This window comes from Apaloderma vittatum, unplaced genomic scaffold (genome assembly GCF_000703405.1).
Source record: "Apaloderma vittatum isolate BGI_N311 unplaced genomic scaffold, ASM70340v1 scaffold21558, whole genome shotgun sequence".
In the NCBI taxonomy this organism is placed as follows: Eukaryota; Metazoa; Chordata; class Aves; order Trogoniformes; family Trogonidae; genus Apaloderma; species Apaloderma vittatum.
This window is the reverse complement of record NW_009731553.1, coordinates 47,671-63,273: the sequence shown is the minus strand read 5'-3', so window position 1 is coordinate 63,273 and position 15,603 is coordinate 47,671. Positions and strand designations below refer to the sequence as shown.

Below are 15,603 nucleotides of genomic sequence, written 5' to 3'. Positions count from 1 at the left end.
CAGAAGGTGCGTAAAAGTTACAGCTCTTAATGAGGTTTGGGGAGCACTCAGAACCTGGTAACAGAAGGTTAACTCTGGTACTGCTTAAGGAGGTTTCAGTGATCACTGAAGAAAAAAGGGATAAAATGTCTTCCTTCTTTGTTTTCCTTTCCATACACACAATCATTTCAAGTACAGGGATTGAGTTAAATCTTTGAAAAAAACAGAAAGCCCTTTTAATTCAACCTGAATTTCAGATATCTTTGACTATCTTGAGATTCCTGGATGGAACAAATTCCATTTCTGTTACTGTTTGAAAGAGAGAGCCTGGAAACTTGTGGCCGCTTGTATATGGCAGTAAGAGCTGAGACAAAAACCTCTAGCTCTGATCATACAACCTTATATGGGACAAGGAAACCAGCTAATTCAACCGTGTGAGTGTGTTAGGTAATAGTGTCCTGTGGTAGCATAATTGTCTTGCCTACTTGGCAATATTTTTAGATGAAGCAAGTTGGAGATTAGCTAAGTGACTTATTTTAGCATTTCTTGCAACAACTTGTCAGTGAGATGGCCTTTTATTTAAGATAGCTGGAACTGCTTGTAGAGTTCAAACATCCTCTGGTGCCATGTCGAAATGTAAATAGAGGCAGAGGTGAGATAATGGTCAGAGTATCTACAGTCAGAGAAAATGCCATCCAGTGCCACAGCAGAGTTAGAAAAAGTTTGGGCTGGCTGGATTCAGGCACTAGCTGAACAAAAATAGCTGAGTGCTGGAAGGGTCAGTCTCAAATGTGGACATCCCAGACGTAGAACAACAGCCTGTTTAAGGATAAGGATACTCCATGACACTTTGCTCCTGTGCAGGAAGTGTATTTCTTGTTTACAAAACTGCTCACAGTCTTTAACTTTACTATTCTGAAGACTTCGTAGTCTTACTATTTTGATGGTTTGTCCTTCAGGGTTTGAATCGAGTTTGTTCAGGAATTGACGCTTTGAAGCAGAAAGCGAGTAGGATTGTAGTTCACTGGGCTTGTTTGTTGGAAATGATGCGTGAGGTTAAAAAGAGAGTTCCGCCTTTGAGTAGTTCAGTTCATATGTGTGGCCCATCTCACTTGTTTCCTTTGTCTTTTCCCAGTTCACTGCTCCGCTACGGTGGAAACCTCTCTCTTCAGAGTGCCATGAGTGTCCGGTTCAACAGCAACGGAACGCAGCTGCTGGCCCTGCGCAGGCGCCTTCCCCCGGTCCTCTACGACATCCACTGCCGGCTGCCTGTCTTCCAGTTTGACAACCAAGGGTACTTCAACTCATGTACTATGAAGAGCTGCTGCTTTGCAGGTGATCGTGATCAGGTAATAAGCAAGCAATGCCATCCCCAAGAACTCTCCACAGAGCTTCCATGAGCATTTGAAAACACCTCTATAAGGTGGTTTTTTTCTGATTCAGGAGATAAAACGGGAGGCTGGACATGTGTAGGCTTACCTCAGAACCGTTTTGCAATGTAGGCTCTGAAAGAAGAAAAACATAGACATAGCATGTGATAAATTTTACCTCGTGTACTGTGATCTAATATTTACTTGGAAGGTGATACTTACAAGAAAAGTATTTCCGGAGGCTTTTGGGGTCCAATTAATGATTTTAGAACTGTGACTAGGCAGTATTATCTACATACAATAAGGAAGCATCTTCCTTCGATTTCAGCATTGCTGCTGAGTGCTGTAGAAGCAATCCCACAAAACATAAATGTGGCTTCTTAGAGTTACTGATTTTAACTTCGAATTATAATGTTTCTCCCTTAATACTGTACTGCTCTATCAGATTATAGGTCTTTATGGTTCAGCGTTCTGTAAGTGGTGATAAATGGTTGGAAGGGAATAGTTTGTTATTTCACTGAGGCCCGACTCTGTCCCTACTACTAATCGCAAAGAAATAGATCAAACGTGAAGTGACTAACAGCAGTTCATATGGTTCTAGAGCTGGGTATTGTCCTTGGACAGCTGTATTCAATAACCACTAACATTGTTTAAGGACAAAGAATGTATTTTCAAGCCATGATAGTGTAGAACTAAGATCAGAAAATTTCTTTGCTGTCACCAAGAATTTGGTCATTAATTCTGTGGCTGCTGCAGGAGGCAGAGTTGAGCTTCTTTCAGATTGCAGGTAAGAAATAACATTTATGTCACTGAATGTGAGGAACGTTTCTGAGCTGTACATAGTTTTTTGGCAGGAGGGATGTGAAAATGGACTAATGAAACCATTAAAAAAATAGTGTGGTTTGCTATAAAGAATGAGCAAACAATAAGAAGAGAACTGATGATGATTTGTGGTCCGCTATTTATCCACAGTTTAGCCTTTCTCCTCTGTTACTGAAGATCTAGATAAAAGCCTTAAGTGTTTCTTGTTGTGCTTTCTAAGCCATTTTCTTAGGGATATGGTGTTATTTTAATGGGATGAGTGTGACTGTTCTGTGTCAGATTGGTGTGGAACTTCAGAAGCCTGCATTTTTAAAAAACTTGATCTTATTTTGGCTTGACAGACTTAATGTTCATATAATTAGCAGTACATAATGCAGTTGCAAATCAGAGCACAAGACATTTATATTCCCTTACAAATGGTACAAGAAACTAATAAGGAAGTTAATATGAAATATTAGAGAGAATTGGAATTTGTTGTTTAGGTACTTGGTTGTACCCATCCTCTTAACTGGAAGAAAAAGAGATAATGAAGTCGCAGAAAATGCCAGCGTGTGATCCAGCTGTATATGTCTGAAACTGTCCAGTAATGCTCAAATTCATCTAATTGAAGGTTATCAATGCTATGGATGGTCCTTAGGAACTGCCTTTTACAAAGAAGCCAATTCCAACTCCAGGTGTATCTAGAAAAGAAGGTTAGAACACAAGATGAATAAAAAAAAATTCACAATGCTTTTTTGAATTTTGCTTTTCTATACAACTAGTATGTTTTTACTTTTTGGTAAGTTTTGTGAGTATGAAAATAATGTAGATGAGGCTCCCTCTGCAAATCAGAATTCACCAAAAAAAGAAATAAATCTGTTTCCAATTTAATCTGGTTCCAGCCCACTCTCCTATTTAATATTGCTCTTCTTTGCTTTAATAAAGAGTGTCTTTCATTTGAGATCTATGCCAAGTGAGTTTCATAGAATTCCTTGCTTGTATTTCCTTGTAGGATCAAAACTTTGTGTGGGTTAAGGCACATTTCACGGGATCTAAGGATAAGAAAGTCATGTTAAAATTATGAGTGGCACTTGTGGTAGGAAGGCTTCTTCAGAAACTTTTTCTTATTGCAACTCTGATTTGCTCTTTCTTCACTTTTTCTTCTCATCTTTGTTAAACTGATGACTCAATCTTTTTTCCTCCTTTAAACTGTCTTAAATAGTTAGGTTTTAATACCTTACACAGAGCCTAGTAATTTAAAAATGTGACCCTTCTGTGTTCTAAAACTATTGTGTGTTTTCTGCTCAGTTAGTCCATCTGATAAAGTTGCATTTTGATCCTTTATTTTAACTCTAACAAGAAAGGGATATCCTTAACTCATCAGTGCTTCAAGTGGAATTGCATTTGGAAAAAAAGAAGTGGTAGTGGGACAACCTGCCTTTCGTATGCAGCAGAGGTGGTGCCAGACCTTGCACTGATTCAGTGCACGTTGTGTGCATGTTAGATTGATACGATTTCTTTGCACAAATGAAACACGGACTACTGTTGGAGAAAGAGGTTGATTGGTTTGCTTGTTGATGTCAGTTAGGCTCTGTGTACTAATCTTTTCTCATTTTGGTCTTTTTAGTGCCCACAGATTGTGACAGGTTCTCGACAGGGCTTGGATCCAGAACTCCTGGCTGGTCACTCTGAGAGGAGCCTGCTACCAGCAGGGGCGCAGCGATTTGCATACTAGCTTCAGTAGATCCCTGAGGGTTTTTGGTGCTGTAGCAGGCTTTCCATGCAGCTACATAAGCAGATTCTGGGAAGAAATCGTCATGGTGTTTTGCTAAAATCCTTAGAAACATTTCACACTGTTTTGCTAAAGCCATTAGGGTTTTGTCAGGAAAACACATCTTCCCCAGTATTCCTGGTAGCTTTACCAACATCCATAGCAGCTGCTGAGATCTACAGATCTCTGAGGGAGGTGGTGGTTGATCGCTTATATGGTCGCTTGACTCACACAGCTGTGAAAGGGAGAAGGGGTAGATTCAAGTGAGAGGACGAAGGGAAATGGCCTTAAGTTTCCTCAGGGGAGGTTGACATTGGATATTAGGAAGAATTTCTTTACTAAAAGGGTTGTCAGCCATTGGAACAGCTTGCCCAGGGAGGTGATTGAGTCACCATCCCTGGAGGTGTTTAAGAGACAGGTAGATATTGGGCTGAGGGACATGGTTTAGCAGTGTTGATAGGGCTGCGAGAAAGGTTGGACTCTGTGATCTTGAAGGTCTCTCCCAGCCAAAACTGTTCTGTGATTCTAAGATCAAGCCTGACTCTCAGCTGCCTGCTCCCTCTGTTGGCTGTAAACATTTGTGTGAGAGCATAACTTAACCATCCTTCTGGTAGAGGCATCCAGGCCCAGACTTTTAAAGGCACTTTATTTACGCACCTCACTCCTCTGACTTTACCCTAGTGTGCACATGGGTTTGTTTACACACAAATTGCAAAATGTGCGAGAACCGCAAGTTGTGTCAAGGTACTGACAGAGTTTCCGTTCTTCTTGTCAGCATTAGAAATTGGGAAATGTTGTTTAAATACTATGGATTGTTATTTGCTAGACTGGTATGGAAAGTATCCTCTTGGATCTGAGAATACAGGAAGTATTGAAGGGCTCCAGGTACCCAAAAGCATTTTTAGTTATAGGAGCCTCAGAGGCCATGGTGATGGGCAGCAGCAAAAACAGACCTGCAAAAAACCCCACAGAACACAACCCCCCTCCAAACTGAGATAGACCAAAAGCTTCTCTTGCTCCGGAGTTGTTGCCTGTGTCACGATGATGAATGCTATCAGCTCATTCCTTTATTCCTTTTTTTTTTTTTTTTAAACTATGCGGGTAACGTGAGGCTCTCTAATGCTTGTAACTGCAACATCAACTGCCTGTTGCCCGTTTTAAAAAGACGGGGGTGGGGAGAAATAACTTGTACCCTGTGAATCAAACAAAAAGTGTCTTGACTCTGGCATGCCCTCAGACATTACATCACCGCTCAGCCTTTTCTGTTGACATTACGCTGGTAAAGGAGAGTTTCAGGAATGCACTGCTCGGATACTGCAGGCTGCTCCAACTCCCTATAAAGTTACAGCTTTCATTGTGTTAGAGTCTGTGCACTGAATAGCCCTGGTTAGGGACAACCTGGTTTTTAGCAGGACAGAATTATTACCTGAATGTGGCCCTTTTAAGAAGAGGATTAGCTGTGTAGGTACCAGGGGTCTTCTGTGGTTGTGCATTGCCTTTGTAAAGAAATAGAACTTTTCTTCTGTGTTGTTCTTTGTGTCATCTAACTTGGAGGCCATTTATCTCGGAAGTAGTACTTACCAATGTCTAGGTTTAAAAACAAGAAAGGGAGTTATTCTTCTAAAGAATATATTGTGAGTTTCCTGTGCTCTGAAGACTTCTTAATGAATAGTAGCTTACTGAAGTCAGCATTTCTTAGTATATGAAAAGCACTCAGTGTGCAAATATCTTGCTGTCCTTGGATGAAAAGTGTCTTACTCTGTCTTAAACTGTCTTCTTCCAAGACTTACTGATGAGATTGTATTTTGTATTTTACTTTATCTAAACAGCAGTTTAAATCCCAGCTATGTGCATAACATTGCATATAATATACGTAATATATGCACATAATATACATATCATATACATACGTGATTAATTTATCTTGGCTATGAAATTACCTGGTTTTTAATTCCCTGTTGCTTTTGGTAGTTAACGTGGGACGATCGTTCCAAAAAATTTCTCATCAGGGTCTTGACAGGAGGGGCTGGGATTCTTATTCTGATCACCTCTTTGCTCATTCCCCAGGGCATCCTGTTTGCCCTGTTCCCTGTCTCCCTTCTCTTCTGCTTCACCATAAGCCCTCAGTGGAGGATTTTTAGACCTCTGGACTGTAATGCTTTAGCCCAAAGGCACCTGTACTTGAAGCTAAATTCTGGTGGAGTGAAACTCTGGGTCAGGAGACTGAGGTTTGTGGTCTTGGTGTTCCTCATGGGAGATCTGTGATTTAGCAGGGAGACAGAAAGGAGAATGAACACGAATGTGCTGCTAAAATTGACCTATGGTGGGTGCCACCCTGACAGTGTTCCTTGTTGAGATGTTAAAATTAGGTCTTGTCTAGATACTGAAAAAGCACCTATTGATTCTCAAAAGTTTGACTAACAGAATGTTTGATTTAATGCATATTTGAAAAAGTAAAGTAACGGATGGCTGAAGAAGACAAAGGAGAGCAGTTGGGGTACGTGTGGTTCCAGCCCTGTGCAGAAGAGTCCACTTCATATGCTCAGATAAACTTATTGCTTGCTTTGGAACACAATAGGTATATTTTCGCTGCCATAAAAAAAAAATCCACAATAAGGGTTTCTAAGTTGTTTTTGTTCATGAATAAAATTACCCTTATGGCCTTTCTGCATGTCAAAAAGGCAGCTGTAAAAATGTTGATAGATTGTTCCTGATGATGCTTCTGTAAGCATTTAAAACTGCCCCACACAGAGTTGGCTGCTTATAAGATTAGGGATTTAGGGAGCGGGAATACAAGTTTTTGGCTTTGAATTTTAGGTACTAGAAGCAATTTGTGCTTCTCCACTCTACTGTGTCGCAGCTTTTCTTTTTCCAGTTTATGAGATAGGCACGCTTCTTACTGGGGAACAAAGTTTCTGTTGTAAAAAGCCTTTGGATGTACCTGCTGGATTCCCAGGCTGAAATAGAAAACTTTTTTTTCTTTTCTTTTTTTCTTGTCCCAGTTTCAACCTTCCTGAAAAACAGCCTCAAACAGTAGAGGTTGCAGCTGCTTGGTATGAAAAAAGATGTCTGTTTTCAAAGCATACGTGTTTCTTAATACCACAGCACTGGGAGCCCTAGTTGTAGATTACTAGTTACAGATACAATTTGTGTCCCGGAATTTATTAGAAAGCAGAAGATAAAGAATGTGCAGGTGTCCTTTCTTGTGGGTAAATTATTTTCATAAGCATAAGTTTTCCAAAACACATTTCAGAAATAGCTTTCCCAGTTATTATGTCTTTTTCTTACTTTTTGTCATCGAGAGACAGCAACAAGAGGTTAATAGCCAGCACAGGTGACTGGTCTTTCTGTCTGCTGCTTAACACCCTGGTTAACTGCCTTGGGTAGAGCAACTCGTTAGTTGGTGACAGTGAGAGCTTCTGAAAGGAGCTGCTCCCACCGGGCTTGTGGTCTGAAGGTACAAGTAAGGCAGTCATGCCATTGGGAGGGAAGGTCCCCTACTTTACTTGGGCCATACTGGCACCCACCTGACCCCCTGTAGAAGCTGCTTGAAAGACATAAGTGAGAAGAAATACGCTGAATGACTGACTGCAGTTTGCATGGAATTGTGCTGCTCTAGCTACTGAAGCAGGCCACTACTGTGTCACAAGCGCTGACGTGGGCACGAGGGATGTAAGTGGGAGCATACCTACGGAGGAGGTCAGTGGGTGATCATTAGAGAAGCTTTTAAAGCTGCACTCCGAGGGAACTCCCTGCTGAAAGCCTGGGTTCATCAGCATGAGTGTAACAGCCCTACATAAAAATCAGGAATTGCAAAGAAATGGAAATACTTGACCAGTTGACTGTTATTTATTTCTTAATTGTTTAAGGAAAAGAAAGGAGTGCTCTGCTCTGTAGGAGAGCCTGGCTTTTTCTTTTTTTCCTCTGGTATCGCCCATCTCGAACAAGCTGTATTTCGCTCATTCCTTGTTTGTTTGCTTCTTGTTGCTTTTTGAATAGGGAAAAGTCTTTTCTTTCTCCATAGTTGTGTCATGTCTTTACCTTGTTTCCCTTGTACCTTGGGTACTTCAACAACAGAAGGATAATTTGAAAACAACTCTTGTGGGTTTTCCACCTGCAGGAAATGCAGTCATAACACTAAATTCTGTAAATTAAGTATCAACCATTTCTTGAAAACAGAGAAATAGCAGGGGAAGTCTCCTTTATAAGGAAGATGTGTAGAGCAGTCTTGGCATCATAAAAGGTCCAGAAGCAACTATAAAAAAAAAGTAGTCAAGTATTTTTCATGCAAAATATGTCATATCTGGCAAGACCTGTGTTCATTGTTGCATATTTTATGTACATACACATACAAGCACACACACAAATACATATGTGTATATGAGGTGATCTTTCTTTTTGCTTTTGTTTATTTATCACTTGCTTTCTTAGCCCCTTTGAAGTAGTTCCATGAGAAGCAGATTATGGTGATACCATCGGGATTTTGTTCCTTTTAGGTTTCCTGATTTGTATCGGGGAGGTGTATTTATGGTACTGCTTTGCTCTCAGTGGCTACTTGCAGGGTCTCTCTTTCTCCACTGGGACTCCCTGTTTGTAAAAGAATATTTCTAGGCAGTCCGTAATTCTGGAACCCTTGAGTGCTCTATCATATTTGAAATTGGCCATTAGGCTGGAAAATTCTTGGAGATGGAGAGATGACAAGAGGAAAAAAATCGCATAAGCCTTGCTTCCTTAGGAAACCTTTCCGACTTGGAAAAATACACCATTTTTATGTGTTTCATGTAAATTCCTTCTCCAAAGTGCTGATTACTATGAATTTCAATCTCTTTTGGACATACAATGAATGTTTTTCAGACTTCGCTGATGCTTCATGTCGAACTGTGGTTTCCTCACTGCATATCCCACACAGAGAAGATGTGTGTGGCAGCTCATGCCTTCTAGCCTTCAGCCTAGCAGACTGTCACCAATCCAGATTTTTTTATCTGGTGTCATAAGAACAAAAGCAAAAGCCTACACCCCACCTGTGAGTTACAGACATATATGGAGGTATTGTACCTCCTGCCTCTTAAAGGAGCTATGCAGAGCGCAGCAGAACTGCTTCGAATTTTGATGCCTCTGTGCTTTTTCCCCAGCATGTGGATCTTGCATTACTTCAACTAACTAAGGGAGAGCTCGCTGAAAGCCCACGAAAAAAGGAGATTTAAGAAGTTCAGTCTCCTTCAGGCCTCACTAGTTAGTAAAGCTGTAAGCAGCAGCGTGGAATCTCTCTAACAAATGTTTTCCTGTTAATAACTTGGCAGCAATCACTTTTCAAATGCATAGCATCTCTCTACCATTACCCGTCATCTCCTTTTCTAATTACGCGGTGATGGTGGTTTTTGATTCGCGCTTTTAAGACAAATTCTCCTACGTTCTTCTTGTTCTCCCATACATTAGTAGGGCTGTTAAAAGACTTGCTGATACTTCTGAACTGCTGGTCCCTTGTCTAGGGCCAAAAGCTTAAAAATGTCTCTGTTATAGGTTGTGAGGAAGAGGAAATCTTAGGGAAACGGGAAATGTGGATGTTTGGAACTGTAAAATAAGATTTGTTTTAGATACAATTTGATTGAAATACTTCATATTCTGAAGCACCTGGAGAAATGTAGCTTGTGGGATTTTGAAGGCTTTCAAACTGGCAGCGGTAGGAACAAAACTAAATTCCCCAGAGTGGTAGTACTCTGTGAAACGCAGTGCTAATGCTACTGTTACGAGACTATAGCAGCAGCAGATTAGATCTCCGCTTATTTATATCAAGTGCTATAATTTCCTTGGGGAGAGAGAAAATGGGAAGAGTTACAGTGGAATGAGTGGGGAATGCTAGTCCGAAGTAATTCTGCCAGATTCCTGATGATAGCTCATTTTAAGCATTTTATGTGTACTTGAAGCTCAGACTGACTTTGTATTTTCTCCAGCAGCAGACTCTAACCACGCCTGAGAGTTTTCTTCCTTCTAAGGCAAACTTCTGAATCAGCAGCTTGTAGTCATCTGGAAGCTTTTTCCTGTCATTGTTGGTAACAGCGAGACATAGAAGCCAATTACTCCCTCTTAAAAACCCCTCCAATATTAATTATTAGCAACTGTTTTTCTATCTAATCCCATGTTCCGTGTGAATATTGTGAACGCTGATTTCTGAGGATCTGGTCAGATACAGCAGCAAAAATGCAGACAACGACACAGGTGGTTTTAATAGTGGTCTCTCTCCCCAGACATCTGAGCATCTGAGCTCCTTGCGCAGTGTTTGTCTGATTTAGAATTTAGCACTGCGCTGGTTCTTGAGGTTATATTTGTTCTGCTTGGAGGTTCCGTGTGAATATTGTGAACGCTGATTTCTGAGGATCTGGTCAGATACAGCAGCAAAAATGCAGACAACGACACAGGTGGTTTTAATAGTGGTCTCTCTCCCCAGACATCTGAGCATCTGAGCTCCTTGCGCAGTGTTTGTCTGATTTAGAATTTAGCACTGCGCTGGTTCTTGAGGTTATATTTGTTCTGCTTGGAGTTTGTCTTGTGGCGGGGAGGGAGGGTGAGCGCACATGGTTTTAGCCGTTCTCTCCTGTGTTTGCCTCTCACTGGCTTGCCTCTGTGATTTGATTATCTGGGCTTTTTTTCCTGAAGGAAGTGAGTAGAAGGTACTCTGCTAGGAATTACGTTGTGCACATCCCCTCAGGACTGAAAATCCTCAGGCACGATTACAATGGAGTTGAAGCATATGCAGCATGACATTCTTTCAGCTAACCCACCCCAACCTCTTCTTTTTCTTTCTTTTCTGTTACTTCTGTTTAAAAAGCCTACTCCATTCCCTCAGCATTTCATTCTCATGAACTAGGGCTTGGTGCACTTTATTGCAATTATTTCTTTGAATTGTCTAGTAGTGCAGACTAACTTCTGTGTTCTCTCAATCTTTATTTCCGAATTTTCATCTGGCGTGGGGAACTATTGACTTATTGTCATACTAATAATGAATGCATCAAAGAAAAATTTTCACAGATGATCATGTAAATGTTATAGTAACATCAGTCCAGCTGTGCTCTCCAGAGGCCTTGGATTCCCATTGTCTTGTGCAAAGCCTGCTAGTTGGAACTGGGCTTCAGATGTCATGGAAGAGGCGTATTCCTGGCTTTAGCAGCTTGGGTGTCTTGAAGCTTCAGCTGGTACATCTTCCGTTCAGTGGCTGCAGTCATGAAGCTGTGCTTCTGGCGATCTCTTGGTCCTTGTCTGAAAAGCCACATTTTACTTCTCAGACCCTTATCACCTAGTCGTACAGAAAAGGACAAAAGGAATGCATTTGGAGATTCAGTTTTATACTGAAAACAGCTGGAAAATATGTAACCCAGAGTTATCCTAACCGGGAAAGAGAGGGGAAAACAACGCTGGCTGCTAGAGTGGCAGCAGTAGAATGTCAGAGATACCAAACAGCTGGATATTTTGTGGAATATGATCTATTTCTGGTAATTATTGGCACAGCTAACTATTCAGATAAAATATAATTGATACAAAAAGTTCACAACTCACACTCCATTGCTTGGAACATCAGACTTGTGTAGATGGCTTTATCAATTAATGCATTTGGCATTTAATGATGTCTCAGTTGCAAGACTAAACCCTTCAGTACTTCTTCAGAACAGCTCTTATACTAAGCTGAGCTTTGTTCTGTGACTAGGCGTGAATTGCAATGCAGATGCTTTATTAATTTCTCTATACTTTCTCTTAATTCACTCCAGAGTGGCCACATGTATTTGATTGGTGCAAACATCACCAAGCTAGAAGATGGTAAAGAAGTGAAAAAGTTCATGGTGCTCTTAAGTAGATAGGAACTGCCTGAACTGGGGATAACTGGATTGCATATCTCCACCACTGGAAATATTCAGAAGCCGTCTGGACATGGTCCTGGGCAGTTGTCTCTAGGAGATGCTGCTCAAGCGGAGTGGTTGGACCAGAAAACCTCCAGAGGTGCCTTCCAGCCTCAGCCATTCTGCAGTTCTGTAAACTACTTTTAAGATACTTTGCAGGTTTCTTCCCTTAAATTCCTCAGATTGTGACCACCTGAATTTATGCAAGTCCATGTGCTGACCTGCAGCTCATGCCTCTGTCTATGTGGCTTAAGTTTTTCTTTCCATTTGGAGTTTTCATGAAGCTGTGGTGTAGAGTGTAAAGGTTTTAGGTGGGTATTTTCTTGATATGGCCCACCTCTTCCCCCCTTCCTCCTTTCCTGCTTCCCAACCCAAAACTCAGCCCCAGTCCACCAAGAGAATTATTTCCCTTTTTACTTCATTAATCTTTTGAAAAAATTTAATCAGAAGAGAGCTCTGGAGGTCACCTGCCTTAGGCTGCCTCTGAGAGCAGAGCATCTTCAAAGTCAGATGAGGTTGCTCAGGGAACTGTCCAGGTAAATTTTCGATTCTCAAAGGTGGAGATTTCGCCACCTTTCTGGTGCTGAGTTGCGGTGCTTGTTTCGCTCCTCCCGAACATGCTGTTCCTACGTACTCAGCTGGAATTTCCCTTCCTGTGGCTTGAGACTGTTGCTTCCTGAGTGTCTGCTGCGTGCCTCTGTGAAGAGTCTGTCTCCGGCTGCTCTGCATTCCTCCAGACGGTGGGACGCTGTCGAGGTCTACTCTGTCCCTTCCCTTTCTTTCCTTCTGGCTAAATAAATTGGCTTTTCCTCCCAGGTCGTGCACCTTGTTTCATGGGTGGTGATATGCCAGCTTTCCTAGATGATTGGCCACTAAATGTTGCAGCGAGTTCCTTTGCAAATCAATCTGGAAGCTGATTTAAAGAGTCTCACGGGTGCTTCGTTCGCTGCACACATGTAACGTGGTTTTTCTGTGTGGTGTGCCTGGTGCAGGGTGTCTGAAATCTGTCACTTTGGAGCCTGTCATCGTTGGTAGGTTTGTTTGATTTATGATGCCAATTGCTAAATGACTCTCGTATTGAGGAGTTGTTAGAACTTGTTTGGCTTGAAGAAGAAAGGGCATTACGGTCTTAAATTGCAGATACTGAGCTTTCTAGCTGATTTAGAAGGTCTCCATTTTTCCCCACATGTCCTGGGCAAACCAGCTGCTGCTTCAAAAACTCTGGTAATGAACACTAACAACTGGCAACATCTTTATAACTTTAAGCAATTTTTTTTTTTCCCTTCCCCTTGTAGCATTTCTTGTGTAACAAAACATATCAGAGGTTGCCTATATGAGCTCTAATCTGTGCAGTTCTGGCACGGAGGCTCAGCTCACCGTGGGCTAAAATTTGTGAGCGGTCAAATGAAAGGTGAGCATGAATTCCTGGCACCGTCAGGTCAGTTTGGCAGAGCTAAGCTGCCTGAGTGCTTGAGCATGTTGACTTGTAGAAATAACTTTCTGGCTTGAAAAGGATGGGTCTATGAGTGTTACAGAACTAGTGTGCACAAGTTTTTAAAGGAGCTTTTGTTTGATCAGTTCTTATCTGTCAGAAAACGAGGAAACTTGCATTCATAACTGCTTACTCACATCCTACGTCCTTAAAAATAAGAGAAAAATGAATGGTTGGATTCTGATAGCAGGAAACCAGAGAAGGGATTTTAGTGGTTGCTTATTACATTTTTGTGGCTGGAGACATCCAAACACTGCACAAACTTAATGAGTATTGCAAACAAAATATATGCAAATTTATAGCCGTTTTCCTCGTGTTAATGTATTTTTTGTTTGTTTGTTTATTTGCTTCTCAGTCCTCAGTGTTATTCTGGGACTTGTCTCATCAGTGCCTGATGTTACTTTCCCTGATGAGTTTATGTATCCCTGGAGAATGAAAGAGCAACCACTTATATTTGGGCCAAACAAAACAGAATTTGTCTCCTATCAAAGGTTAGAAAAGGGACAGACTTGCTCCGTTTCTTTCTTTTTCTCTATCCTAAGAGTAGTAATAATAAAACGAAAACTCCAACTTCTTGACTGTACTGATAAAGCAAAAGCCTTAAGTCTGTTGAGGGCTAGAGATTTACACTGTCTGCACCAGTATAACTGGAATTGGAGTCCTCCCTTGCTTCCCCTTCATGTCATCTCATCTCACCTCTAGTTCAGGAGAGGAGTAAATGGCATGGAGCACAGTTTATTGGAGATTTTTGGAGGCAAGGCTGTTTGAGGCCTCTCTTAGCAGAGAGGCATAAGCTTTTAACCGTGTTAAATGTCACCTGTCATTCCAGTGCATGTTTATAGTATATTAAGCTACTTCAAATTGGATATTGCCTAAAGGTCTGTACAATAAAGAAGTTGTTTATCATCAAGGCACCATGAAAAAGGGCAGCATTCCGTCTCTTCAGATTAACTATATCCAGGAGAAAAAATTAATAGGATAATAAATGTGGTGGTTTGTGTGGCGCTTTTTTTTTTTTAAAAAAAACACCTCTTGAGACTTGCTGACAGTGAATGTTTAGCTTTGGTTTTGTTCAGTGTTCGAGATGATCCTCAGTGACTGACTTTCGATGGTCTTAGTTGGCTGATGAGCCAAGATGTGTTGTGCTTGTGTGCAGTGGACGTGCTCGCTCTCTTCTTGGGTATGTGTTTGATCAAGTTTTCCCTGGTAGTTCAGGAGACGAGAAAAAACGTTCAAAGACTTGGACATTAAGATAAGACCAGAATTGGAGGCTGCAAGATATGAGAGTTTGATCTAGACATGCTTGTATTAAAGCCAGCCAAAATCCATAGCCTTATTTAGCAAAGAAAACGTATGCTTTGTGCAGCGTACGGTAAGTGCATTAGATACATAAAGGATGCTTTGGAATTTTGGTCTGTTCGTATACATGCAACATTTTTGTGCTGATACTTCACCCCCGTTTAAGGGTAAGTTGAGTCAATGAGGTGCAAAGAATGATACAAATGATCTTTCATTTTTTTTCCCCCTCAGATAAAATAACTTTGTGGTAAACAGCTTTTCTTTTTATTCCTAACAGTATATCCTTTCGGGCTCTGATGACTTCAATTTGTATATGTGGAGGATTCCTCCAGATCCAGAAGCAGGTAAGCTTTTGAGTTTGGCGTTTGGGGGAGGGAGGCAGGTGTCTGAGAAACACAAGGTTTTTTCCTGTTGTTTTTCTTTTTTTTTCTTTTTAAATTGCTGTTCTCACTTAGCCTCTGAATCTAGAGTTATTCTGATGAAAGGTGGGGAAAGGGGGGTTTACAAATGCTCAATCCAGGCTTGTGGGTAACAGTTGCCAATGCCACTTAAATCTTTTTTCACACTGATTTTCTTTCTATTTCTCTTCTTGTATAATGATCATTAAAATCTTCTAGATGAGCTGATGAAGAGATTTGGAGAGTGTCTCTCCTCCCTCTTGTCTACCAACTCTACTGCTTCTAAGCTGCTCTGAGTTCTGTGAGGAATTTAGGATCTGTTACGAAGAAATTTCATGCCATAATGAAGCTCAAAGCTCCAAATGGTGCTGGGTGCTCCTTACAGCTCTTCTCCTCTTTTTTAGCTTACACCAAAACCCTCTCACTGATTCCTAATGCAGAGCAGTTAATCCTCATTTACTTTTCTGGGTGGTGGTGGAAATGGCCACTTTTGACTCATTTCTGACCCTTTTCTGACCCTTTCCCGTGCTGGGGAAGATGTGCTCAACAAATAGCACCAGCTGAGCTCAGCGGGAAGGTGTCAGAGACAGGCATCAGAGTAAAG

The 15,603-nt window shown here is 41.2% G+C and overlaps 1 protein-coding gene across 2 annotated transcripts in view; it reads left to right on the top strand.

Moving 5' to 3' along the window:
* The window catches only part of DCAF5 (DDB1 and CUL4 associated factor 5), a 62,687-nt gene that overhangs the window by 28,683 nt on the left and 18,401 nt on the right, over window positions 1–15,603 (top strand). For both annotated transcript variants that reach the window (XM_009875230.1, XM_009875229.1), the window contains exons 5-6: window positions 1,115–1,328; window positions 14,879–14,945. In XM_009875230.1, the coding sequence (XP_009873532.1) occupies window positions 1,115–1,328; window positions 14,879–14,945 (281 nt within the window). The remainder of the gene's footprint in view (window positions 1–1,114; window positions 1,329–14,878; window positions 14,946–15,603) is intronic.